Raw genomic sequence first — 27,060 nt, forward strand, 5'->3', positions numbered from 1 at the left:
ATCTACAGTACTTACGGCTCCCGGGCCACCACCGGCTTCATTAAGATCGATCCACTAAGGCAGCCTGATGATTGAATATTCTGGGGTTGAGCGTCCCTCTCAAAGCGGTCCTTGGCCAATTACACTAGTAGCCCTCGGACACAAGACCCGCCCACCGGTACTGCCAAAGAGAATAGTTTATGCACATTATGGAACAAACCGCGCACAACATTGGAGTGCATTCCAATCCGCGCATGATGGCGATGAAAGGGGAAGAATTAAAGGAAAATGACAAAGCTTCCTACAACAGCGTCGATTCCTTCTCGAGCTTCATGCAGTCAGCGTGCATTTGATCGGGAGAGTCAGGCGTGGTTTGCACACACCACTGCCCCAATCCAGTCAGACTCCAAATCATCCATGCACGAGCCCCGTCTGACTTTAAAACAAGCGTCTCGCGCCGCTTTCCTTATCTTAGTGATCTTTTCTTGCTTGAATAAGATTGCCGATCTATCTAAATCCATTCGTGAAACCTTTCCACCAGGGGTCCATTTCCTTTCACTCTGCAGCGAAGGCAATTCCAAAGGACATGCTCATCGTTTCGGCTCTGCTCACGGAAATACACACTTTCACTACTGCGGTCCCGATGTTGAGTTTGTGAAGGAACGCAAATGTAGTCCCCGTATAACGTCTCCAAGCAAACACTTTCGGCTCTGGGGATGACTTTCGACTTCCAAATAATACTGCTTGACAGTCCACCTCACCATGTTGGACACTATTTAGCCTAAATAGGCGCTTGCTTGTGATGGAAGAAGGCTGAAAGTTGAAGGCTCGAACCAGTGGTGTTAACAAGCTATTGATGGTGAAGGCTCAAGCCAGAGACTAGTCCACATTTCCTCGAAACAAGTCTACAAATAATAGGATTAATACGAAGAATTTTTGTCTGATCATCCTGGCATTATCCAGCTGCCAAGTTCATGTTCACAAAAGTGGGTTTAAAGGCAATTGGGACATCGAAAAGCCACGGATCTCTCAAAAAATTAGTTTTGCTAGGATTACACTCTTTAAATAAAACTGACCCGACTTTAATTTGGAAACCCATGATGAAAGCTTCGGTGGCATCGAAACATTTTGGTATTTAAGCTACCCGACAATGGAATGTCCCATACTTGGTGAAATGTGAACCCACGGTTTATCCTCATGATTAAGGCGCCGTAAAAACATTTTTAGCCATGAGGAGCATACTGGCATTCCTTAAGTTCAAAGCACTTCCCAAGGCCCCCTCGGTTACCAAGGGTAGTGTTCCACCCCACGTAAATGTGGAAGATTCGATTACAACTCCACCCGGAGGAATTTCCTAGCTATTTTAGAAATTTGATCAATATTGATCGGGGATACCTGGCAGGACGGTGAAGCGTGGTAATGGGCATCAAAACACCGTGAGTGGTACAGCCCCTACCCATTGGGAGATAGAGTTTTGATTCAAACCTTAACTACAGTAGACTTTGTGTAGGGGCTAGCCCAGTAATATTCGGTAGCTTTGGGCCAATCAAACACCCAGATACTTAAAGGGAAAGACATAAACACGTCATCCAAGAATTTTCTGTCCTTCCGTCGTCTTGTTTATCCATGGGAAGTAGATATTCGATTTATTGGCATTGAAAATTTTACTTGATAAAGGTCCCTATAAGTATCCATGGAACTCTGGAAGCCTAGCGATGGTCGGGAAGCTCGGTGACCAATAATCAAGTCATCGATAGTATAAGATGGTTAAAGTTCACGTTCGATCTGCCATCAAAACGAGGGGATCAATTTTGATACAAGGGCATGGTTTAACATTACTTGGACATGTTTTAAGAAATAAGAAGGAGCGGATAAGGGATAGAGAGTCCCTTGCTGATGCCTTCTTATCAAACCAGCAGGTCATATGGTCGTTGTCAAAGAATAGCATGAGCTGGCCTACCAGACATGCAGCTCTAATCGAGAAATCACAAAACACGGGAAATTCATGGGTGCGATGTGAGCGACTTCCACTCTACCATATCATAAGCCTTAGCTATGTCAACCTTTAAAATCATCCTGGGGGGTCACGATCTCGTATTCTAAGAATGCACAATCTCTTCGGGCATGATATTGTTGTCAAACAAGATTTCCTACTAAAAATGCACTTTGCTCCTTGCCAGCTTTTGAATTTTATGAACCATTGCTTCAAAGCAGTTCGTTAAAAGTTTGGGAATAATTTTATAAAGCGTTGCACAAAGAGATGGGTCGAAAAAATCAAAAGCGACTTGGCAGGGTTATCGAGACTTTGGGATAAGAACAGGTAAGTTTCAACCAGTTTAGGTAGGCGACGGTGGCGAAAATGAGAAGATGGCTTATAAAGAGGATCCATTAAGCCTCACAATAAAATAAAATAAAACTCGTATTCACTTCCGTCAATGAGCTCTACTTGCCCGATTATAGTCATCAGAGATCTCACTATGACATGGAGTGCTATCGCACTAAGTCGAGAAAGACCCTATCCACTTCACTACTACCGTCGCTGGTCATGAGGCCTAGATTCTAATCAAGATGAGGAGAAGAAGACCACCTACTAGGAGTCGCAGTCCATGAAAAGAGTTGGTGAAAACAATTCACCAATTTCGGTTTGCTTAGTGAAGGTCTGCGGAGACATAGCTGACACGGAAATTTTGTTTCTATGACTTGATTTTAGCCATGTTATGGAAAATTTTTGGGGTGCATCACGCTTCCTTAAAACGCGAGCATCTTGAGCTCGTTGAGCCAGTAGATATTATTTTGCCTCAGTAAAGCTGCGGTGGCGGTTGTTAAGGGCCCTAAGAGCGTCTAGGAGTCGAGGAGAGGATTGCCAAAGGCATCTAGAGTTTTATATCATGTCCCTTTCGGTCTTTTGGATGTCAGCCTCAATCGGGGAGAGACCGGCCATTCGTCCGAGGAGCTGATTTTATCCACTGGTCACGAGTGAGACCGTCGAGCAGCGCACAGTAGGGAAGAATTTGGGTTTAAAATTCACACATAATCGCGTCACGCTGACACCCTTGTGAGTCGAAACCAAACGTTTTCAAAAGTGGAAAATTTTCTTTTAGCACAACGTGAGACCTCGCAGAGTTTTCTCTCCAGCGGGGCATGATCGGAGAGAAATGCGTTTGCGACTGCGATCTGGCAGCAAAATACGATCGAAAAACTCCAACCCAATCCATTTTCTTGGCCCTTGCGGCGGTCAGGTCAAATTTATGCGGCGGGTGACTGACCGACCTGTCATTACACTAACCATTCACTAGTAGCGGACCCCAGCCAAAATCAGATTAAATTCTTTCGAAACCAGCGCAGTAGTCAAAATAATTTGACTTAGGCGCATAATTGTTGAAACCCGACCACGCGATGTTCCTCGGTGTTAGCATTCGAGGTTTAGTCGCCCGACCGCTGACAAAGGACTTTAATCTTGCAATCTTGGACAGTTCCCTCCAACGCTGACAGTTTGGCCCTCAATAGTTGGGGATTATAGACAACAAATAAAACCCGACTCTCTCAACATCGTGTCGCGATGATGACCAAAATACAACACATGTCGCATTCGAGAGCAATAAGGCGATCTTCCGCGACCCGCTTTCTTCCATAGGGTCGAAAATGCGCGCAGACGTACCACAGGCGAGGATGCTTGGCAGAATCCCTGCATCCTCGAAAACACGGTTTGCAGCATAAAACTCTATCTTCGTTGGCTCTTGTTTCAACAAGACACCGGAGTCCCGGCTTGTACCCATTACACCGTCCTCGATCACGGTTCGAGGTGACTGGGTTAGAAGGGCCCTGCGGTTCCAACCTGACTTACATTGATGGGTGTGCTTATGTCGCTCGTTAACAAACTAAAAGAAAAGACGACACCCATGGCTACACAGTTAGTAAAGGGTTGTTTCCGCCGCTTTCTTAGCTCGGTTTTCGCGACCGCACACCCGCCGCATTTGCATTTCCTCCCAAGGGATTCCATCGATATTGAAATAAAGTGATCTCCTCCTCACGGGTCTGCACAGCCGGTTAGTGGAGGACCTCGGCATCTCGCTCCCGGACGCCTATTTTGAGAGCAGCTCCATTGTTGATCCACGAGGGTTGTACGCCCTGGCTATCTCGCGTAGCCCGGTAGGGAGGCGAAGCGAGCCTGATAAATCACCAGGTGTCCCACGGAAGTCAGCTGACGGTGGCAACCCTGGCACTGGGAGGCGCGGCGGAGAGCCATGATGCCTTTTCACACTTCTCCTGCTGAGTCTCGCTCCGCCTCGCCCACTACGCCCCTGATCCCACCCCGATTCCCCAGCGTACTCTATTCCTCTAACAAAGTCCACAGGGTTTCATGCTCGGGCAGACGCCGCACTAGCTGCGGTATTCGTCTCGAAGAGGTCAAAACAGCCATCCCAGGGTAAAAGGCTACATGGCGTGTCGTTGTCGTACGTCACGTCTTGAGGCACCTCAATGACCGGTTGAATAAAGAGCAGAGATCACAGAAACCTACCCGCGTACTTGAAGAAGTGACTACAGCATGTGGCGGCTGACCTGCGCGTCATCACGCTCTCGAGTCGGTGATGCCGCGTGTTGGTCCACTCGCTTTTTCCCCATCCTTCCACATGTGTCACTGATCGGCCGAGCCACTGCGCTATGCGTCGCAGAGCCACATCCGACCAGTCTGACACGGGCTACGGCGGTGGCGGCGCGCACATCGTGACCCATCTGGTTTCCTCCAGTCGGGACCTTGGTCAAACCACTGACCTCCACAGGTGTCAAGTCGAGTTTTCGGTGGTTCCCCGCATGTCCTGGCTCCAAGGCTTGGTCCCACGTCCATCGCGCCAACCCGCAGCCTCTCCCTTTCTTGGTTCCCGTGTCCAGCAGGGCACGCACCCTCCCCACGGCCGACTAGACCATCAATTAAAAGCAAAAACAATGCAATCTTCATAGAAAATTGCCACCATGCAATCGGTTTTCTTCATCCCCAATCCGAGAACCCCGCTTTAGAGGCTTGGATAAATCGATTTTCAGCCACAAACTCACTTGCAAATTTGGTTACGAGTTAGCTTCCTCCGGTGTTCGCCGACTTTTCGTAGAAGCGCGCGAAAGTCGTCCCCGAGTAAGTTCCAACACTCGCACTCCAATACTCGATCGGAAGATGGTGTAGCTGGACCCACACCGCCGCCAAGTCTAGCTTCTCGAACACCGACTGGAAATGATCCTTCCACGGCATTAGTTGTAGAACCATGCCACTGATTGTCCATGGTAATTCCCACATCACTGATTCCACCATCTCTGGCTTCTCGCAGCGAATGAGATAGAAACCATTGGACATGTCAGAGACCGAGAATGGACCCATGCCTCTCCACATCTCTGTTAGGGATCTCCTGACCACTTCAAGCGGGGAGGGGGGGCCTTCCCAAGACTTTACTGACGTAGAGAGTTCGCCATCATTAGTAGCACGGGTCCTCATCGCCTTTTTCCACCATCACGACGCGTCGCTGATCGACTTCTTCGACTTCTCAAGGTTTTCCTGCTGTTGATGCTTGTTGGTTGTTCCACGGATGCCTTCTCCTCGGCTAACAACGAGTAGCCCAAGACCGATTAGGTATCGGCAGACCATCCGGCTTTCCCCCCATCTCACCATCTCCGAGACGCGATCATTGAAAAACTTGGGAGCTATTTGTTAAGGTGTAAAGAAAATGAGTTCTTATCCTCAAGTTTTCATTTAGCATTGGGAGCAATCCCTCTGATGTTGAACTGTATGTGATTTAGTAGACAATGTTGTTGTTTTACGCAATGGCAAGCACTCAGTACTTTATCTAAAAAATAAATAAGGAAAAGTATAAAAAAAAATCCATGTGTTTTCCGAGTTTTGCAAAATAAGGAATAAGAAATTTTTTTCGATTCTATGATACGTAGTTTCCCAGATTTGCAAAAAAAGGGAACAACCGTTATCAAGCAATTAACCGAGTTAACTCACAGGGACAAAATTGTCATTTCATTTAAAAATCAACTTATATGACAAAAAAATATATTTTTTAAATGTATTTCTCTTCCAAAATTTCACTAAACAAGAAAAAAAAATTTCCAAAAATCAAATAAAATTATGTTGAAAAATCATGTTTTTTAAGCCACATAATGATTTTTTACATAAATGGACAATTTTGCCCTCGTCAAAAGCGGAAAAAGCTTTAACATTGTTGACGGTTTTCCTGTAAATCTGAAAAATCACATATCATAGAATTGAAAATCATCATTCCTTATTTTCGCAAAAACCCTTGGAAACCATACTGTGTGTGTCAGACTTTTTCTAAATAAATATTACTCTCAACTAATGCACTCAGCTATAGGCTTTATAAAAACAGGGTCTTGTAGCAGTCATGCACTTAGTTATTGGCATCAAACAGGGCCCCAAATGACTATAGAAGGCATGGGCCGCCATCTCATTGTCAATCTAATTTACTAGGAATTTAAACCAATATATTGCTTCAAAAGGTTTTGCTCTTGCATCCCTCATCTAGAAATGAGATATCACGCCCTGGACTCAGCTCGGATCTGATGTATGGACAAACGACCACAAACCTCACAAAAATATTCAAATAAATTTCATAATCAAAATACAAAATATTCACAAATATTTTTCAAATATTTATACAAGCATAAATACATATTTCAAAATCTCATATTATTGGAGAAAAACCCAAAATTTTAAAAATAATAAATAATTAATAATAAGCAATAATCAGGGTGAAAAATAAATAAACAACTTAGTATATAATCAATCATCATAAAATAATAAATAAATAAGAAAATAAGAAAATATTCATTTTCCTCAAATAATTAAGCATAGTTAGAAAATAATTAAAATATCAAAATAAATCATCTATTAAATTTCAGAAAATTTTAAAATTTGAAAATACTGACTTTTACCGATGGATTGCTTACTTGCTACTTGCCAAAACTCCGAACTCATCCGAACACCAACTCAAACCTTCTTGAAGAGATCCCCGGGTTATCAACCAGGGGATGGGGTTAAAACTGCAGGGTTGTGGCTGCTCACCCGGGAGCAGGTGATGAATCACTTATAATATAGCTTTTTTTACTCTCTAAACCAGCTATCCACTTATTATATTTAGTTTTCATTTAATATGACATATTTCTACTTTTTTATATAATAAACCACTTATTATAGTGTTTATTCACTTACTAAACCAGTTTTTCACGTATCATATTAAGTTGGCACTTAAGCATACAATAATCAATAAAATAAAAGCATCCAATACACAAAGGTAACTATTATAATTTATAATTAATTAATATAATAGTATCATGAATAGTCCCACTAATCTATTCTATAGGTTAATATTAATATAAAAATATATTATCTTCAAATAGTGTATATCTTTAATATAAATAAATTTTCAATTTAAAAAGAATAAAAATACTATGTAAGGCTAATAGTTTGTCAGAAATTGGAACTGAATGCAAACCCCTGGGTTGGGGTTATTAACATTTTCTCTTAAATTAGGTATTCTAATTTTACATATTTCTCTTTTTAATTTATATTTTGATTGAATTTGATTTCTGTACATATTAAACTAGGCATTTTAATTATACATCTTAAACTAGATTGTTTATTATATATGGTTTTGTATGTAAAATAAATAATTTTTCAATTTAAAAAGAAAACAATGCTAACCCCGGAGCCTTGGTTGTAACTGAATACTAACCTTGGGGTTCGGGTTGCTAACCCCGGATATGGGGTTAACATCATTCTAAAAAAACTAACCACTTTTTAGAGAGCTCTTTCACTTGTTAAACTAGTTATTTACACATTATATTGAGTTTTCGTTTAATATATCATGTTTCTACTTTTTTTTTTTATATAGTAAACAACTTATTATAAAGTTTTCTTCACTTATTGAACTAGCTATTCACGTATTATATTGGAATAATTCTCTGAATAGCCCCTCTACTTTTTCAAACATACATTGTAGGTCATTATATTTTAAATTGTAACATTTTAATCCCACTATTAATTAAATTGAGCCATATTAGTTCCTATTAGGGTTAGGATTTAGAGTTTATAAGGACTAACATGGCTCAATTTAAGCAGTGGTGGAACTAAAAAGTTACAGTTTAAAATATAATGATCCAAAGGGTACGTTTAAAAAAAATATAATGACTATTCAGATAATTAAACCTATTATATTAAGAACATGTTTCTACTTATTTTTTTAATAAACCACTTATTATGGAGTTCTTTAACTTATTATTTTAAAACATTTTATTTATAAAATACAATTCATTATTATTTGAATATTATTAGTTAAAAAAATATATTATTATTAGTAATTAATTAATGATTATTATGATTTAATATTAAAAACATTTCATACATTTTAAAACATATTATTATTTTAATATTATTATTTATTATTTTAATATCCAAAACCTATTATTATTTATTATTTAAAAATATTTTATTTAAATATTTAATATTAAATACATTTTATACATTTAAAAACATATTATTATTATTATTATTATTATTATTATTATTATTATTATTATTATTATTATTATTATTATTATAGAGCTAATCCTAGGGGTAGGGTTGCTAACCCCGGAGTTGGAATTAGCATGACTATAAAAAGAATGAACCACTTATTATAGGGCTTTTTTATTTACTAAACCTGTTACCCGCATATTAAATTATATTTTCACTTAATATAAGATGTTTCTACTTATTTTTTATTGCAAACCACTTATTATAGATTTACTAAGCTAGCTATATCCACATATTATATTAAGTTTTCACTAATATAACATGTTTCAACATTTTTAAAAAAAGTTTTTTTATAGTAAACCGCTTCCAAAACCTCCAAACAATCAAAGCATAAATGGTTAATCTAAATTTTTGTGTGCTAATGAGTTTGCTAATGTGTATTAGTGTATACAAGGATAATAATCTTGTTTGAGTACTAAACTATGCCTATATTTCAAAACGGATACCGCATTTCAATTAGTTTTTGTTTTTTCGGATACTAAACTATGATTTCTGTTTAACAGGATTATACCCATGTGTTTCGATGGGAATAAGTTGACGTGGATGCTGGAGTAACAATGTGGCGAGGATTTTGACAGGTCATATAATGATGTGAACCTCCAGTTGTTATTTTTTAATACATGTCACCAGATAAAGTCCATATCATTTAAAATTGGGGCCACGTCATTTGAGACAGTTATAACCGCCTTAATAATTAGTTATGTTAAATACTACCCATACTTTTATAGACTTATAACCACTTCTAAAATTAATAATAATTAACCACCTCAATAATTTCTCACTTAATTATAACCTCCTCACAAAACCTGTTCACAATCATTAAAAAACACTTTCAAGCCGCAAATAAATCTTGAAAAACAATCCTAAGTATTATTATAACTTCAGTGTCATTAACTAATTGGCCAATCATGATCATCACAAGGATAGTGTATTTCATAAGTACACCATAAAGAAAACTTAGCACCTCTTATCTATCTCAATTACAATTGTTTATATGTCAAATTTTTAAGTACCAAAAAAAAATAATAATAACACCATCTTGTAACTCCATAGTCTTCAAACCTCTTAATCTTGAATCATGAGTTCTCCTACATAAATAAACAAACATAATCAAATAAAAATATAATTGTAATTAAACATGAAATTATAAAAGAATCATGAAATTCTTTCATAATTTCATACAAACCACCAAAAAATATCATTGTAAGTAAACCTTTATTTGTTAAATTTTTAAGTGCCAAAACTCAAATACACGGCTCTCAAATATTGTAGAGCAGCTAATGTTGCTATGATCAAAAGGAATTGAACTGATAAACAACAGGATGATCACATTAAACAAGCAAAACTCTGACTTACAAATGCTCTAGGGAAAGATACTCAGATGTCCTCAGGGCCATTGGCATCCTGGAACAACCATTTGTTTTTGGTTAGATGGATTCAATTAAAGATGCCAAAATGCAGGAAAGAGATTGATTCATTAACTTGTTCTCAAGAACGATCCCAATGGGAATTTCAAGCTTCTTGCCGGATTTGTTGGTGATTGTCACCTTGCCCTTTGATTAAGTACATGAGGAAATGAAATTAATTTACGTATCATGAAAAGAAGAGAGATTTTATCATGATACGAACATCAGATGCAACTTTATTTTCTTGTAAAATTTTCTTGTAAAAGAAAAGACAATACCTGAACTGTTGAAAATATAGTACCACATCGGTTGTGTAATAGAAGTGTAATTGGTTTATATATAGGTATAGAGGTTGAGCCACTAAGTCTTGAGACTTTTTTGGTGTAAGACCCCTAACCCCATATAAAGCCCATATATGGCCCACTAGTACCAAAAATATAAAATCTAACATGGTATCAGAGAAATATAGTGGAGCCCAATATATATTTACACAAGTGGTGTACAAGTCCAGGTGTGTAGGCCCTCTGAGACACAAGTAGTGTACAAGTCCATGTGTGTAGGATCTCTGAGACACAAAGTAGTATACAAGTCCTGGTAAACAGACCTCTGGTGTACAAGTCTGTGCAAGTTCGACCGAGTTGAACTTGAGGGAGGGTGTTGGAAATATAGTACCACATCGTTATGTAATAGAAGTGTAATGGGTTTATATATAGGTATAGAGGTTGAGCCACTAAGTCTTGAGACTTTTTGGTGTAAGACCCCTAAGCCCAAATAGAGCCCATATAAGGCCCACTAGTACCAAAATATAAAATCTAACATGGTATCAGAGAAATATAGTGGAGCCACCGATGTGGTACAACTCCATGTGTGTATGACTTCATGTGTGTAGGACCTCTGAGACATAAGTAGTGTACAAGTTTGTGCAAGTTCGACCGAGTTGAACTTGAGGGAGGGTGTTGGAAATATAGTACCACATCGGTTGTGTAATAGAAGTGTAATGGGTTTATATATAGGTATAGAGGTTGAGCTACTAAGTCTTGAGACTTTTTGGTGTATGACCCCTAACCCCATATAAAACCCATATAGGGCCCACTAACACCAAAAATATAAAATCTAACAAGAACTATGGCAGCACCAAACCATACATCACCAGAAACCTTCAAGCTATCAAGATCCACAATGCTCAGAATGGATTTGAACTGGCGAAGGAAATCACCAACCCACAAGATGGAAAAGAATGACCAGCGTTAAGTGCACATGGGTAAAAGTCTGATCTCTAATTCTAAAGAACATCATCTTCTACCTTCTTATATTCAAAAATCTAATTCGATTGTGGGGTTTGCATGGTTTAATCTAGCTTGGTTGCGGATCACAAAGCCATCAGTGAGAGTATAGAGATCCAACTGCAAAAGTAGCATACAATAAATCACACGCCAAAATCACTATTCATAATCAAACTTATAAGCCAAGATTTTGAATTAAAATGTAACTTGGACTAGCAACAAGTCTAATGTTGCTTTCACAGGGAGGAAGCGAGAACGGGGAACATTAATCTCAATAGCATGATTGAAGAACTAGAAAAGACAAATAAGGGTTTTTTGCACAATTAAAATATAAGTAACTCGGCAAACAAATTGTAAATTTTTAAGATTGCCACATGATGCTTACGTGTATTGCTGCACCAGCTGAAGTTTCAAGTTGAAGAACTTTCACACCATTCACTTCCTAGAAATTTCAATAATTTTATTGTTACTGTCAACTCTATGCATGCCAAAATTAGACAAAAATAGTGCGTTAGTTATAAAGGAAAAATGGGAACTCGCCTTAGGGTTAGGAATGATCTCCATTTTAAATGCATCGGCCTCCACAAGTCACTTGATAGCCTTCAAGTTCATCCATCTATTTCAACACAATGGTTAGGATCCATTCACATAAAATTTGACACTAGAAAACAAGAAATGGAGCATACAAATTGTTCGTGTTGAAGATCTTAAATTTTTTTAATTGATTTAAACTCATTCACCTGAAACAAAAGATGAAAAATTATTAACTATGAGGTGCATAGGATTACAATCATCTATCAAACAAAAGTAAAGGAGTGTTTTCATAATTAAATTTAGGACAAATAATAAGAGATCAAAGCTTACATGTGCATCAGGAACTTGTGCAATCTCCAAAAGTTGCATAGGTTAACAAGGTCATAACATTAATCTAACTCAAAGGACATCAATAGAATCATAATACTAGAACAAATTGCAAAGAACATCATAACTAGTTAATAAAATTAGAGTAATGCTATATATCACTAATGAGTTTCACGAAATCATCATACGACCAACGTGGCATCAGGTTTTCTCACTCCTAATCAGCATATATTTAAAATAAAAAATAAAAAGAAATTGTGATTTCAAAGCCGGCATTATCATCATCACTTGCAAGCCGTAATCTGTTGATAGGGGATGCCGTTGGTTGATGGGCGGTAGGCAGCGAGCGGCAAATGATGGACGTGGAAAAGAAACAACTTGTTCGGAGATGGTGCGAAGACAAAGATGACGATGACAAATAAATCTTTGAACTCACTCAGTTCCATCACATAAGATCCCCATCAATAAACTCACTCAGCAACTCCAACAAGTCCACAATGAGCAACCACCGCCCTCTCCGCCACACTGTCAAGCAACTCACTCAGCACGAGAGGGGGCTTCAATAATGAAAATTATGCCTTCAATTTGATCATAATCGCAATCCTCAACTCAAAGAAATTAAAATTAATAAAAATTAACTTAAAAATCTTTTTATTATAAAAACAACCCATTCTTATTATTTATTATTATTTTTTTTGTGGGTCCAACAACTTCGTCGTTGCCACCATTTCCTCCATTTTTTTCCCTTAAAAAATAAATTAAAAAAAGACAAAAACCATCGCTCGTATGTGAGCCTTTTTCACCATCCCCAAACCCATTGATTCCTAGATTCTTGTTTTCCAATTCTTTTGGATTTCAATCGAGAATAAGAGATGCAGAACAATCTCTTCACGACGATCCGGAGCTTGAAGCCCATCGATGATTGCAAGTCTTCTGCCATCTTCACCATCCCTCCATCATCGTCATCTTCATTGGCGATGACGGCTTCATCATGGTCGATATCGGCAGCGTCGTCGTCATCGTCCTCCTCTGAAACCTCTGGTAAACTCCTCCTCTCTCTCACCACAACCAATCTCTATTGAAGCCCCTTTCTCGTGCTGAGTGAATTGCCCCTCTCTCGTGCTTGCTGAGTGAATTGCTTGACTGGTGAATGGATGTGTCGTTACGAGCGGCTAGCGATGATACGAAGATGGCGGCGGTGGTTGAAGAAAAAAAATTAGGGCTCAAGCTTGCAAGTGATAATGCCAGCCTTGAAATCATAATTTTTTATTTTTTATTTAAAATATATGTTAATTAGGAGAGAGAAAATCAACTTCCACGTCGGTCTTGTGATAATTTCGTGAAACTCATTCGTAATATTTAGCATTACTCATAAAATTAAGGGAGCAAAGAAACTAAAGCCTTTAATCGAACTGAAATGATGCCAATTTGATTGCCTTCCCATCTAAGTACTTGGAAAGCTTTTCATCAAGTGAAGCTAATTTGAAGGCCTAATCCTTTTAACAGTCCTCATTAACTAATATGTTGCCGCTGGTTTTTCCATTAATCTGGACAAGCAACACGATTCTTGAATCTTTCAAATACTCAGCTCTGCCTGTACTCCAAGTAACAAAAGGATCATTGTCGGAATAAATAAATAAATGAATAATCTGTATCTTAGAGTATAAATTATCATTCTTCTTCTGATATTTAAATCATAATAATTAATGGAACAAGTTTAAATCAATAATACATATAATTGAAATGATTACAGACACCAAATGGAAAGGAGAAAGCAGAACAAATTTTCAACTAAAAATTTGTCAACTATTCCTTGAATTTGAGAAACTTAAGTTAGGGAAGCATAAATACTGACAATTTGGTATCCCGTAAGGAATGATCTACTCTCAACCTTCTTTTGATTCTTTGTTCGGTTTCGATGGCAAGTGTTCCTGTGGATAGCACAATGTTGCTGCCAAAGAACTATAGTTACAAGATTTTCACTGAAATATATTTTGTTTAGAGAAATCATGCCTGAATACCCAGATAAAACGGATACTGAATATAGAATACTTTAGTATCCGTTTAATCTGGGTATTCAAACACTGGAGTTATGATTTGGAAGTCATCAAGTGTAAGATTTGAGAGCTGACAATTTTTTGCAACACAAAGAGCAACTGGCCTTCCAACTATATCATGAGATGTTCTAAAAGGAATGCCCGGCATAGGAAGAAAGTGTAATCAACAGCCAATCACTTAGGGGTTTTTTTATTTATTGTAATGGCAAAACAAATTACTTGCAAATGTTGTAATAGCAAAACCAAGTGGGAGAATTTTCTTACTTTCATCATGTTTGTTGATTTATAATTGTGTTTCTATTTGATTTGTATTAATAACGCTTAGAGTTGTGTGTGATAGTGAATTGTCATATATCACAAATTGCTAGGTTGTCATGTGACTCTATTTTGTTGAACATGCACTGGACATACAAATTGCTAAATTGTCATATATTATTTGCAAATGTTGTAATGGCAAATTATAATGAGAATTGCTAGGTTGTTATGTGTTTCTATTTTGTTCAACACGAGATGGACATACAAATTGCTTTCTTTGTTTGTGGTGCCGAAAGAAAGTATGGCAATGTTGGTTGTGGTGGTTGTGATGTAGCAATTCGTATGTGACTCTAGTTTCTTTTTTCATAATATAAAAAAATAATAATAAGTAAATAATGACAAAAAAAATAGAGAGTTATATAAATTGGGAAATATTACGTAATCTATTAATAATATTGTTTAATCTCTTTCTCACTTAGTCTAACTATAATTTAAAAAATTAATAAAATAATAATAATAATAAATAAATAAATAAATAATGATTATAAAAACAGAGTTATATAAATTGGGAAATATTACTTAATCTATTAATGATATTGTTTAATCTCTTTCTCACTTAGTCTAACTATAATTTAAAAAATTAATAAAATAATAATAATAAATAAATAAATAATGATAAAAAAATAGAGAGTTATATAAATTGGGAAATATTACTTAATCTATTAATGATATTGTTTAATCTCTTCCTCACTTAGTCTAACTATAATTAAAAATAAATAATAATAATAACAACAACAAATAAATAATGAGAAAGAAATGGAGAATTATATAAATTGAGAAATATTACTTAATTTATTAATAATATTGTTTAATTAATTTTATTACTAAAAATGAAATATAATAACATTGTTTTTTTTATTAAGCACAAGGGTAATATAGTAATATACTATGTAACCTTACTTCCATAAACCTCCCAACCAAACACAATAAGATTTCAAAACTTTCAATTGCTTTACCTTCCATCCAAGCAAAGTATGGTTCAAAATATTCCTCTACCTTCTTTTAGGTGTTGTTTGGATCAGCTTATAACTGACTCAAAAGCACTTATTGTCACACCCACCCCTTCCACCGAGGTAAATGTGGCACCCATCAGTTAAAAATCCCTTTTAACTGGAAACTGACGCCTCTCAAAAACCAAATCAAAATTACAAATCACATTTTACAACTTCACACCAACTACAGGTTCAAATACATAAATATCATGAATACAATAATCTCAAATTTATGCGACAACCGCTACAAGATCATAACAACAATAAATAAAAAGAAAGGAAGAAGGACCCACTGCAATCTCGGACTCGACTCGACTAGCTCTATAGTCGAACGGTGATCTACTAAGGTCCTGCTCCTGCAACTACAGCACATTCAGTTGGTCGGTAGTGGCTTAATAATTTCAAAGACTTAAATACAGTGTATATAAAGTATATAAATACCAACTGCTCAAATAGTTTTCCAACTTTTCCAAAATACCAGAATTCTAGCAAAATACAATCTTTAAAGAACTTTTGAAACATAAATTCAACATAAATCAACATCAATTTGATTTTTCTCGGAAAACACAAATTTTTGTGAGAGCTCCCTCATCACAATTCAAAAAATAACATAAATCTCAAATTCAAAATACAATGAATACCCAACACTCACCCCAAAGATAACATGGTCTAGAAAACTCTCTAAACCTCGCCGTGGCTAGGCTAGGTTCGGAGCCGTCAAGGAACTCATGTCCTTGGCGTTGACCCATCGGTTCACCGGTCGGTGACCCCGGCTACCCGATGAATATCCGGTCGAGGGCTCTACGCTCCCACCGAACCGGCCCTCGTAGAAATCAACACCCGAGTCCACCACGCCACCTCTAAAGGCGGCCCGTGGGGACCCACTCTGCGATGAGTCGGGCCTTAGCCCGTCACCATCAAAACCATCAAGTAAATACATGCAATAATACCATCGATATAAATCATATCACGGGGATCCTTATCCGGGACAAGCATTCACATCACGGAAATAACCATTATTTTTCCACAAAGCCAATGCCAAAAAGTATAACAATGCATAATACCCGAGTAAAAGCCCGGATCCACGATACCATTCCTATACCAAGAATGAAAAACCAATTCTACTAATCAATGCCGATAAAACATCTTTAATATGCTCACATGGTTTCGTAAATCACTCCAAATCAAAAGCATATATACCCATCAAAAAAATAAATACAAGAATTGAATAATTAAATCACATATACATGTATTTTCACTATTCACAAATACGTATAATTATACAACCCTGATGTATCAATACGGTTATCATGAACATCAATGGCAAACAAATATACGTATATTTCAACTATATATGAAATCAAACATGATAAAAATGAAATACTTAAACATTTATTTCCAAAATACTAGCCATTAAACAATTATTTCAAAATAATAATAATTAATCAATTATTTAAAATAATAGCCACTACCAACTCACCTGGTCTCCTTGGGTTTCTTGCTAGACCTGGAACTCCCTCCCAAGCCTAATCAACACCTAACAGGATAACATAATAAAAATAAATAATACATTTAAACTCAAAAGAAAATACAAAAATAATAATCAACTCTCTATTGGGTCCACTCACTCCAATCGGTTAAAATCCGACCTTGCATAATCCAACTGGCTTTCAATTGCACTTAAACCAACTCAATTTAGACTAAACACAGTTAAACCAATCTGAACCAATCTCAATTCCATTGAACCAAACTCAATTGCACTGAACCAAGCTTAATTGCACTGAACCAAACTCAATCAAACTGAACCAGCTTGAACCAACTCAGTTCTTATTCAAAATCCATTTGAACCAACTTGGTTCAGTCCAAAACCCTTAACCCAAATCAACTGAACCAAACCCGAAACCATCTCAACTTGATTTGATCGAGCCCATCTCAACCAAATCAATTCAATTCAACCAGATTCGATTCCAACTTTGGTTTTGATCCAGCAAATCAACTTGGCTAACTCAACCCATTTCAATCTAACCATTATCATTAACCTCCTAATCATCATAATCATCAATTTAATTAACTAAACCAAATCCTAATCTCGTTCTTTACTGAGTAATTCTACGAGTGAAACCCGAAAATCTCATCCTCCATTCAAGTTTGAGATTCATCGCAGATCTGAGTATTTTTCCAAAGCCAAAATTGAAGCAACAATGTTTATTAACAATAAATCATCATTTTCCATCATCAACCTCTCTCTCTTTTCTAATAAAATCATAAAATTTTCAATGCAAAATACATACACACACATCCAAGTAATTAATACATAAACTACCAAAATCCTTACCAAAGAGACTTCATCCATACTCCCTCCAAGTATCGAAACTTTTGTCTCCTCAAATTTCTCTCCAGATCTCTCTCTACTCTCGGTTCTTGGCGCAGATGGAGAAGAAGATGAGCCAATCAAAAATCTAGAGTTTTTCTCCAACTTAAGTTTTCAGCCAGAAATTCACGTTTAGTCCCTCAAAATATAATTTATTACAAAACAGTCCTCAAAAACTCACCCAATGATCCCTGAATTATGAAATAGTATTCTCAAAAGGTCCTTTCAAATTACCCAACGGTCCCCAGGTTGTAACACAACATTTTAAAAAGATCCCTTCCATCTTACCTTTCAGTCCTCGGTTTCCATAAACATTTCATATCAATCCTTTTTCTATTACTCTTTAACCCAAAATCTTTTAAAAATTTTTACATTTAAGTCCTTATTCTTTCCACTTGGGTTTCTCACCAAAATTACTCTGTACAAAAATCTTACTGCAACTGTAGTAATACCCTAAATATATTTTTCCAGTAATTATCCAAAGGTTCAGGGTATTACACTTATTTTATAAGTTAAGTGCTTATGAGATTTAATATTGTGTTTGGATGAGCTTTTTACGAATAAGCTCAGTGTCGAAATAAAGCCAAAAATACGAACTTTATTTTTATAAAAGTCTGTAAAGACCGACTTATGGAAATAAATTTGCTTTTTATAAAGCTATTTGGTTAAGTACATTTACTAAAATGCCCTCAGTCAATCCAGTAAAAGGGCATTTTAGTTATTTATTGCTATAAAAGTACTTTTCAAGTAAACATCCAAACATTTTCACAATTGTGCTTCTGAAACTAATACATCCAAATAAAAAAATATGCATAAGCACTTAACTTAAAAGTACTTTTTCCAAAAGTGCTTCTACAAAATTAAAAAAAAACACTTTTTTTTAAAAGCCAATCCAACAACCCCTTACTCTACCTTACTTTATTTTATGAAACCCTCCAAAACCCCCATCCAAGCAAAGCCGAAGAGGAGAGGGAGGACGAACTAGGGCGAGAGAGAAAGAGAGAGAGAGAGAGAGAGAAAGATGGGGGTTTTTTAATTATTTTTTAAAACAAAATTAATATAGAGAGGTTTAACTAAACCGGCTTTAAAAACATGAAAAAAAAATCCTATTTTTCTTATAAAGATGGTTTTTTAAAACCCTCTATTTAACTATCTCTGAAGCTCAAAAATAATGTAGTGATGCTTATTTGATTTTTTATAATATTTAAATAAGGTGTTTATTGTCTATTCATTACAAAAAAATTACCTCAAAGATAACACTCAACTTTAGAATATATATATATATATATATATATATATATATATGATATATCCATTTGATAAAATACGAGGTTATTTTATTCTATTAGAACAGCCATAATTCATTAGTTCAAATAAACAACAATAAAAAACTTTATTACTTAAAAAACAGAAGTTATTAAAGAAAACATAAACCAGTGCACCTAAAACATTTGTTCTCAAGGTTTTTATTGGATTTAGATGAAGATAATGAAGTATTCTAATCAATATTAGGAAATATATATATATATATATATATATGTATTTTTATTCATTTTTCTACCTATAGGGAAAAAACCTTATTTCTCTCTATTTTTCCTTTAACACATATTAATTTTAATTTTTTTATTAATATAAAAGTAGATAAAATTATAAAAAAATATTTAGTATATATAACACTAAATATATAAGAATTAAGAAATAAATGTAATAGAGATTAGAACAGAAGAATGACCATCCATCATATCTGATCAAAATTTTATATGCAGTATTACATCAAAATTTACATAATTTTGTTTTTAATAATTTTTTGTTTAATTATCCATCACCGTAATTGATAAATGATAGTGCATTGGTAATTGATAAGTGATCATATAGAATTAAGGTCAAAGATTTATTTTTTTAAAATATAGTTAAAAATTTAACGTGTGTGCATGAGGTGGCTTGAACATATTATAAAAAAATAATAAAAAAAAGACCTTGTTCATCCAAGAGTGGAATATTACCTGCCCAATCTTGTCTCTTGTCTATTGGAATATTGCTGTACATATATCTAGGGCATCCATGTAAGAGATGATGTAATACTCACATTGTGAATTTTTCAGTGGCCAACCTGAATTGAATACAATTGATTGTCTGATCAAAATTATACACAACAATTCTTCCTCCTCTTCAACCTCATACTGCCTCCTTCTTCTCAGGTGTCAACCACGATGGGGCTTTGGACGCCAAAGGAACTGTTAAACAACATTACGTATAATATAAAAGAAACATGTATATACACAAATATGTATAAAATAATTATATTAAAACAATATAAACTTATAAATAATAAAATAAATCTAGAAATTTTGTTTAAAAACTTATATTAAAAATTAATTCAAAATATTAAAGTGGAACCTCATTACTTAATCAAATTATTTAATGTAACTTGAACGATGAAAAAACCCTATCATGATTAAAAGTTTAATTTTTAAATTAAAAAATTAGGTAAAATAATAGGAGAGGAGTTGGAAAATATTGATAATGATGAAGACAAAAAGATGGGTTTGTTTTATATTTTCTAAAGTTGCTATAAAATCAAAATATATATATATATATATATATATATATATATATATATATATATATATATATATATATATATATACGGGTGCTATTAATTTTAATTTTTATATAATAACCCAAAGGTATTTTCATATTTCTTTTGCATATTGACCCCTAATTATCCAATTTTATGGGGTCAATTAACAAATTTTCCCAAAATAATTGATATATAAATATAATATTTTAAATATTTTTAAAATTTTCAGTGGGGCAATTTGATCCCACAAAAATCAACGTAGAATATGTAATATACATAAAGCCAAGTTCAAATTTTTGAAACTATACCTGATACAAGTGATCTGTAGGGATCCTGTACAACAGTACCCCCATGAGAGACCAGATATGAGCGGAAGTAGTGGAAGCAGTCGCCACATATCTGTAAAAGAAAAGGGCACATATAGCTTCACAAACAACTAAATCAATGTACAAGTCTTAAAGAACAAGAAACTTACCTTCCAGTAAAATCCCACTGAACAGAGTTGGCCATCAAATGCTCCGCAGTTTGCAAAGTTCTGAGCTCCTTACTGTCAAAGAACTCCAACTGGCCGTTGAAACCCTGAAGGCCTGCCAGCAACATATATCGCCCTTTCGGGGCCCAATAGATTCCGCTGACCTGTCTGGATTCCAACGTCACAAGCTTGCTAATACAGGCAGTTCTGTCAACACTCAGCATTGAGTAAACAACGACATCTGGAAGAAGGCTATCCCCCTGTAGAACTACAACAAATCTGTGGCCTTTCGGCTCCCAAGCAAAGTCAGCAACTATGTGGCCGAAGTTAAGAACCTCGACTGGGATGTCTCTTTCCTTAATTCTAAACAGCTGAAGACGCATATATGTGCTCTTCTTTCCCTTCGTGTAGTGATCAACCTTAACAGCCAAGTAAGCACCCTTGCTCTGCCAAAACATTTGGCAGTCACTGACACAAAAAAGGCTCCTCTCTCTGATTGTTTCCTTGCTTGGAAACTGAACAAGGCGTATCTGTTAAAAATCATTGAAAAGAATAACAGTTATCAACCTTGTGCATGATCCACTACAGAGAACAAAACAAAGTACAACAATGAAAGAAAGTACTACGTACCCTAGCAGGCTGAGCTTCTCCCCTAAGTTCTGGAACAAACAGGGAGATAATAAAATCAGTGGGTGACCAGCTAAAGTCCGCCACACATTCCACTCTAAGAGACTTCTCATCGATAAGAGAGAAAGTCTCTGTATCATAAACTGATATCAAGTTCTTACTGATACTGGCAAAAAATTTGTCGCCACCACCCCACCTGTCATATATAATAAGCACATTGCCATAAATAACAAAATTTAGCACTGTAGATTAGCCTCAAGCACTCAGGGTGCGAAATAAGTATCACCTGAACACAGGCCAGGAGACACCAGAAACACGTTCACTGCCACCAATAGTAAATTCGTCCACATTTCCTTCGAATTCACGCATCACTTTGGCTGTCCTTACGTCAAAGATTTTCAGCACAACCCTCTGAAATAGTAATAACAATATATAACTGTGAGACATGAACTGCTAGACATGAACTGCTGAAAAAAAATAAGTCTATTCTTCTAGCATTAAATTTTACTTGTGTATGGCGTGTGTTATTGGGCTCATCAGTACTGTATGTGACCAGATATTTTTCTCCAGGAGAGAAATCAATCAGTTTGACCTGTTGAAAACATTGACATCAGTTTATTCACAAGTAATAAAATACATCAAAGGTACATAAAATAAAATGAAATTCATGGCGGGCCAAAAACCTGTGGATGAGCATAATCTATCATTCGTCTAAAAGAGGTGGCACCACCCCACACAGCAGCACCCTCCGCGTGGACTGTGGTCAAGTAAGTCCCACGGGAAGACCACTGGACAAAATCGTCAGTCCAATGCTACAAAAAGACACATTCACCATTCAATCACTCTTCTATTAAAAAAAAACTCTCTCAAGTAATATTACAAAAATAACATTTGTTACCTGACGGCGATCTATAAGCTCAGGCCCCGTATTCTTTCTAAAGACATTGTTCCAGAAAACCTCAGTGAAAGAGGTACCGCGGATGACAAACTGCTCGCGTTTTCTTTTATCACTAAGCCACTTCAGTAGATGTTCATGTAACAACAGGAACACAAGTTGAGTAATTTGTTTTTCCTTTCCCCAAAACAACCATTTAAGATAAAGTTTCAAAAACAATAAAAATATGAGATTACCCCAGGGATATATGGCTTGGGTTCGGGAGGGATCCGTTCATCATCAGCAACTTGCATAAGGCGCTCAAAGTCCTCAAACGAAATACAGGACTGAATGTGTCCATCCACTGTAAGCTCCTGTAATCACAGAAAGATACATCGGAGCTCAACAAGCATATATTACACATTGAATTCAAAAAAATGGAAATTTCAGCTCACAGGAACACAGGTTGAGTAATTTGTTTTTCTATCCCCAGAACAACCATCTAAGATAAAGTTTCAAAAACAATGAAAATATGAGATTACCCCAGGGATATACGGCTTGGGTTCGGGAGGGATCCGTTCATCATCAGGAACTTGCATAAGGCGCCCAAAGTCCTCAAATGAAATACCGGACTGAATGTGTCCATCCATTGTAAGCTCCTGTAATCACAGAAAGACAGATCAGAGCTCAACAAGTATATAGAAGACATTGAATTCAAGAAGAAGGAAATTTCAGGTCACAAGAATTACCCTAAAAATCACAGCATAATACCACAAAAATTAACACAATTTAATGGAGATATAAGATCCATTCAATCATCTCACAATTTACTGGAGCTCAACAAGTATATATTAGACATTGAATTCAAGAAAAAGGAAATTTCAGCTCACAAGAACTACCCTAAAAATCACAGCATAATACCACAAAAATTAACACAATCTTAATGGAGATATAAGATCCATTCAATCATCTCACATAATTTACTTGAGCTCAACAAGTATATATTAGACATTGAATTCAAGAAAAAGAAATTTCAGCTCACAAGAACTACCCTAAAAATCACAGCATAATACCACAAAAATTAACACAATTTAATGGAGATATAAGATCCATTCAATCATCTCACAATTTACTGGAGCTCAACAAGTATATATTAGACATTGAATTCAAGAAAAAGGAAATTTCAGCTCACAAGAATTACCCTAAAAATCACAGCATAATACCACAAAAATTAACACAATTTAATGGAGATATAAGATCCATTCAATCATCTCACAATTTACTGGAGCTCAACAAGTATATATTAGACATTGAATTCAAGAAAAGGAAATTTCAGCTCACAAGAACTACCCTAAAAATCACAGCATAATACCACAAAAATTAACACAATTTAATGGAGATATAAGATCCATTCAATCATCTCACAATTTACTGGAGCTCAACAAGTATATATTAGACATTGAATTCAAGAAAAGGAAATTTCAGCTACAAGAACTACCCTAAAAAAATCACAAAGATAATACCACAAAAATTAACACAATTTAATGGAGATATAAGATCCATTCAATCATCTCACAATTTACATCGAGCTCAACAAGTATATATTAGACATTGAATTCAAGAAAAAGAAAAATTTCAGCTCACAGAATTACCCTAAAAATCACAAAGATAATACCACAAAAAAATTAACACAATTTAATGGAGATATAAGATCCATTCAATCATCTCACAATTTACTCGGAGCTCAATAAGCATATAGAAGTCATTGAATTCAAGAAAAGGAAATTTCAGGTCACAAGAATTACCCTAAAATCACAAAGATAATACCACAAAAATTAACACAATTTAATGGAGATATAAGATCCATTCAATCATCTCACAATTTACTGGAGCTCAATAAGCATATAGAAGTCATTGAATTCAAGAAAAAGGAAATTTCAGGTCACAAGAATTACCCTAAAAATCACAGCATAATACCACAAAAATTAACACAATTTAATGGAGATATAAGATCCATTCAATCATCTCACAATTTACTGGAGCTCAACAAGTATATATTAGACATTGAATTCAAGAAAAAGGAAATTTCAGCTCACAAGAACTACCCTAAAAATCACAAAGATAATACCACAAAAATTAACACAATTTAATGGAGATATAAGATCCATTCAATCATCTCACACTCTATCTGGAGCTCAACAAGTATATATTAGACATTGAATTCAAGAAAAAGGAAATTTCAGCTCACAAGAACTACCCTAAAAATCATAAAAGATAATACCACAAAAATTAACACAATTTAATGGAGATATAAGATCCATTCAATCATCTCACAATTCTATCGGAGCTCAACAAGTATATATTAGACATTGAATTCAAGAAAAAGGAAATTTAGCTCACAAGAACTACCCTAAAAATCACAAAGATAATACCACAAAAATTAACACAATTTAATGGAGATATAAGATCCATTCAATCATCTCACAATTTACTGGAGCTCAACAAGTATATATTAGACATTGAATTCAAGAAAAAGGAAAATTTCAGGTCACAAGAATTACCCTAAAAATCACAAAGATAATACCACAAAAATTAACACAATTTAATGGAGATATAAGATCCATTCAATCATCTCACAATTCATCGGAGCTCAATAAGCATATAGAAGTCATTGAATTCAAGAAAAAGGAAATTTCAGTCACAAGAATTACCCTAAAAATCACAAAGATAATACCACAAAAATTAACACAATTTAATGGAGATATAAGATCCATTCAATCATCTCACAATTTCATCGAGCTCAACAAGTATATATTAGACATTGAATTCAAGAAAAAGGAAATTTCACTCACAAGAATTACCCTAAAAATCACAAGATAATACCACAAAAATTAACACAATTTAATGGAGATATAAGATCCATTCAATCATCTCACAATTCTATGGAGCTCAACAAGTATATATTAGACATTGAATTAAGAAAAAGGAAATTTCAGCTCACAAGAATTACCCTAAAATCACAAAGATAATACCACAAAAATTAACACAATTTAATGGAGATATAAGATCCATTCAATCATCTCACAATTCTATCGGAGCTCAATAAGCATATAGAAGTCATTGAATTCAAGAAAAAGGAAATTTCAGCTCACAAGAATTACCCTAAAAATCACAGCATAATACCACAAAAATTAACACAATTTAATGGAGATATAAGATCCATTCAATCATCTCACACTTTCATCGAGCTCAACAAGTATATATTAGACATTGAATTCAAGAAAAAGGAAATTTCAGCTCACAAGAACTACCCTAAAAAAATCACAAAGATAATACCACAAAAATTAACACAATTTAATGGAGATATAAGATCCATTCAATCATCTCACAATTCTATCGAGCTCAACAAGTATATATTAGACATTGAATTCAAGAAAAAGGAAATTTCAGCTACAAGAACTACCCTAAAAATCACAGCATAATACCACAAAAATTAACACAATTTAATGGAGATATAAGATCCATTCAATCATCTCACAATTTACTGGAGCTCAACAAGTATATATTATACATTGAATTCAAGAAAAAGGAAATTTCAGCTCACAAGAACTACCCTAAAAATCACATCATAATACCACAAAAATTAACACAATTTAATGGAGATATAAGATCCATTCAATCATCTCACAATTTACTGGAGCTCAACAAGTATATATTAGACATTGAATTCAAGAAAAAGGAAATTTCAGCTCACAAGAACTACCCTAAAAATCACAGCATAATACCACAAAAATCAACACAATTTATTGGAGACATTCCATTCAATCATTACAGAATCCCTAAAAATCACAAGAGGGGAGATGACCTCCTTGGCTCGATTCTCCATTAGCCCTACTGCAGTGCTTGCAGCTCGAACGCCTCCTCGCTCGTCGTCCTCAATCGCCTCTGCAAGGACGAGGAAAAGAAGCTATGAATGACGGGCGTTGAGGAGTGGTCTATTTATAGACTGGCTTCCAGAGGGAGGCGATGCACGGTTAGAAGGTTCGATTACTCTGATTTTAGGCGGGAAACTTGTCAGGTGGCCTTTGGCAAAAATTTGTAATAAAATTTTAAATATTATATCATAATTAATAATTTAATAGATCAAAAGTTCATAACAACCTATATTTGGAAAATGTAGCTTTATTTAAAATTTAAAAAACTCATAGTCACTGGTATTATAGAGAATACCACTGTATAAAATATAGTTATAATTCCCATTACAAAGATTTATTTAAAAAAAATAAACCACTAATTCATTAGAGAAGAAGAAACAACTTACAAAAAATAAAAGCAGAATTTCACATGATTTCAATGTTGTTTTTGGATATTTATTAATAATATTTTAGTAAAATAACTTTCGGGTCTAATAAAAATTTAATTTAAAATAATTGAGTTTAAATAAAATTATAATTAAAAAAAATGAAATGGGGTTGTATACATTCTTGATTTAATGATTAATATTTCATAAAAATTGATGCAAATGTTTATGACACCCTAAAGCCACTATAAGAAAACAACCATCTAACTAAAAAAAATTGATGGAAATATTGTTGTATTAGTTTTGCATCATGTATTTTAGTAATGGATGTGTACTTATAATTTAGTTTTAAACTTTATAT

The 27,060-nt window shown here is 35.1% G+C and overlaps 1 protein-coding gene and 1 pseudogene across 1 annotated transcript; both read right to left on the minus strand.

Annotated features, from left to right (window-relative positions):
- Window positions 1-9,937: 9,937 nt before the first annotated feature.
- On the minus strand, window positions 9,938-12,152 carry LOC120257995 (annotated as a pseudogene).
- Window positions 12,153-19,960: 7,808 nt separating this feature from the next.
- Window positions 19,961-26,285, minus strand: LOC120258117 (eukaryotic translation initiation factor 3 subunit B-like). Its single transcript, XM_039265466.1, is given in 13 exon segments — window positions 19,961-20,061; window positions 20,064-20,079; window positions 20,735-20,825; window positions 20,902-21,428; window positions 21,529-21,721; window positions 21,812-21,936; window positions 22,034-22,117; window positions 22,209-22,337; window positions 22,424-22,559; window positions 22,943-23,058; window positions 24,044-24,052; window positions 24,137-24,205; window positions 26,232-26,285. Coding segments are annotated over 13 exon segments (1,590 nt in total). The 3' UTR covers window positions 19,961-20,020.
- Window positions 26,286-27,060: the final 775 nt, after the last annotated feature.

The sequence above is a fragment of the Dioscorea cayenensis genome, chromosome 4 (assembly GCF_009730915.1).
Source record: "Dioscorea cayenensis subsp. rotundata cultivar TDr96_F1 chromosome 4, TDr96_F1_v2_PseudoChromosome.rev07_lg8_w22 25.fasta, whole genome shotgun sequence".
In the NCBI taxonomy this organism is placed as follows: Eukaryota; Viridiplantae; Streptophyta; class Magnoliopsida; order Dioscoreales; family Dioscoreaceae; genus Dioscorea; species Dioscorea cayenensis.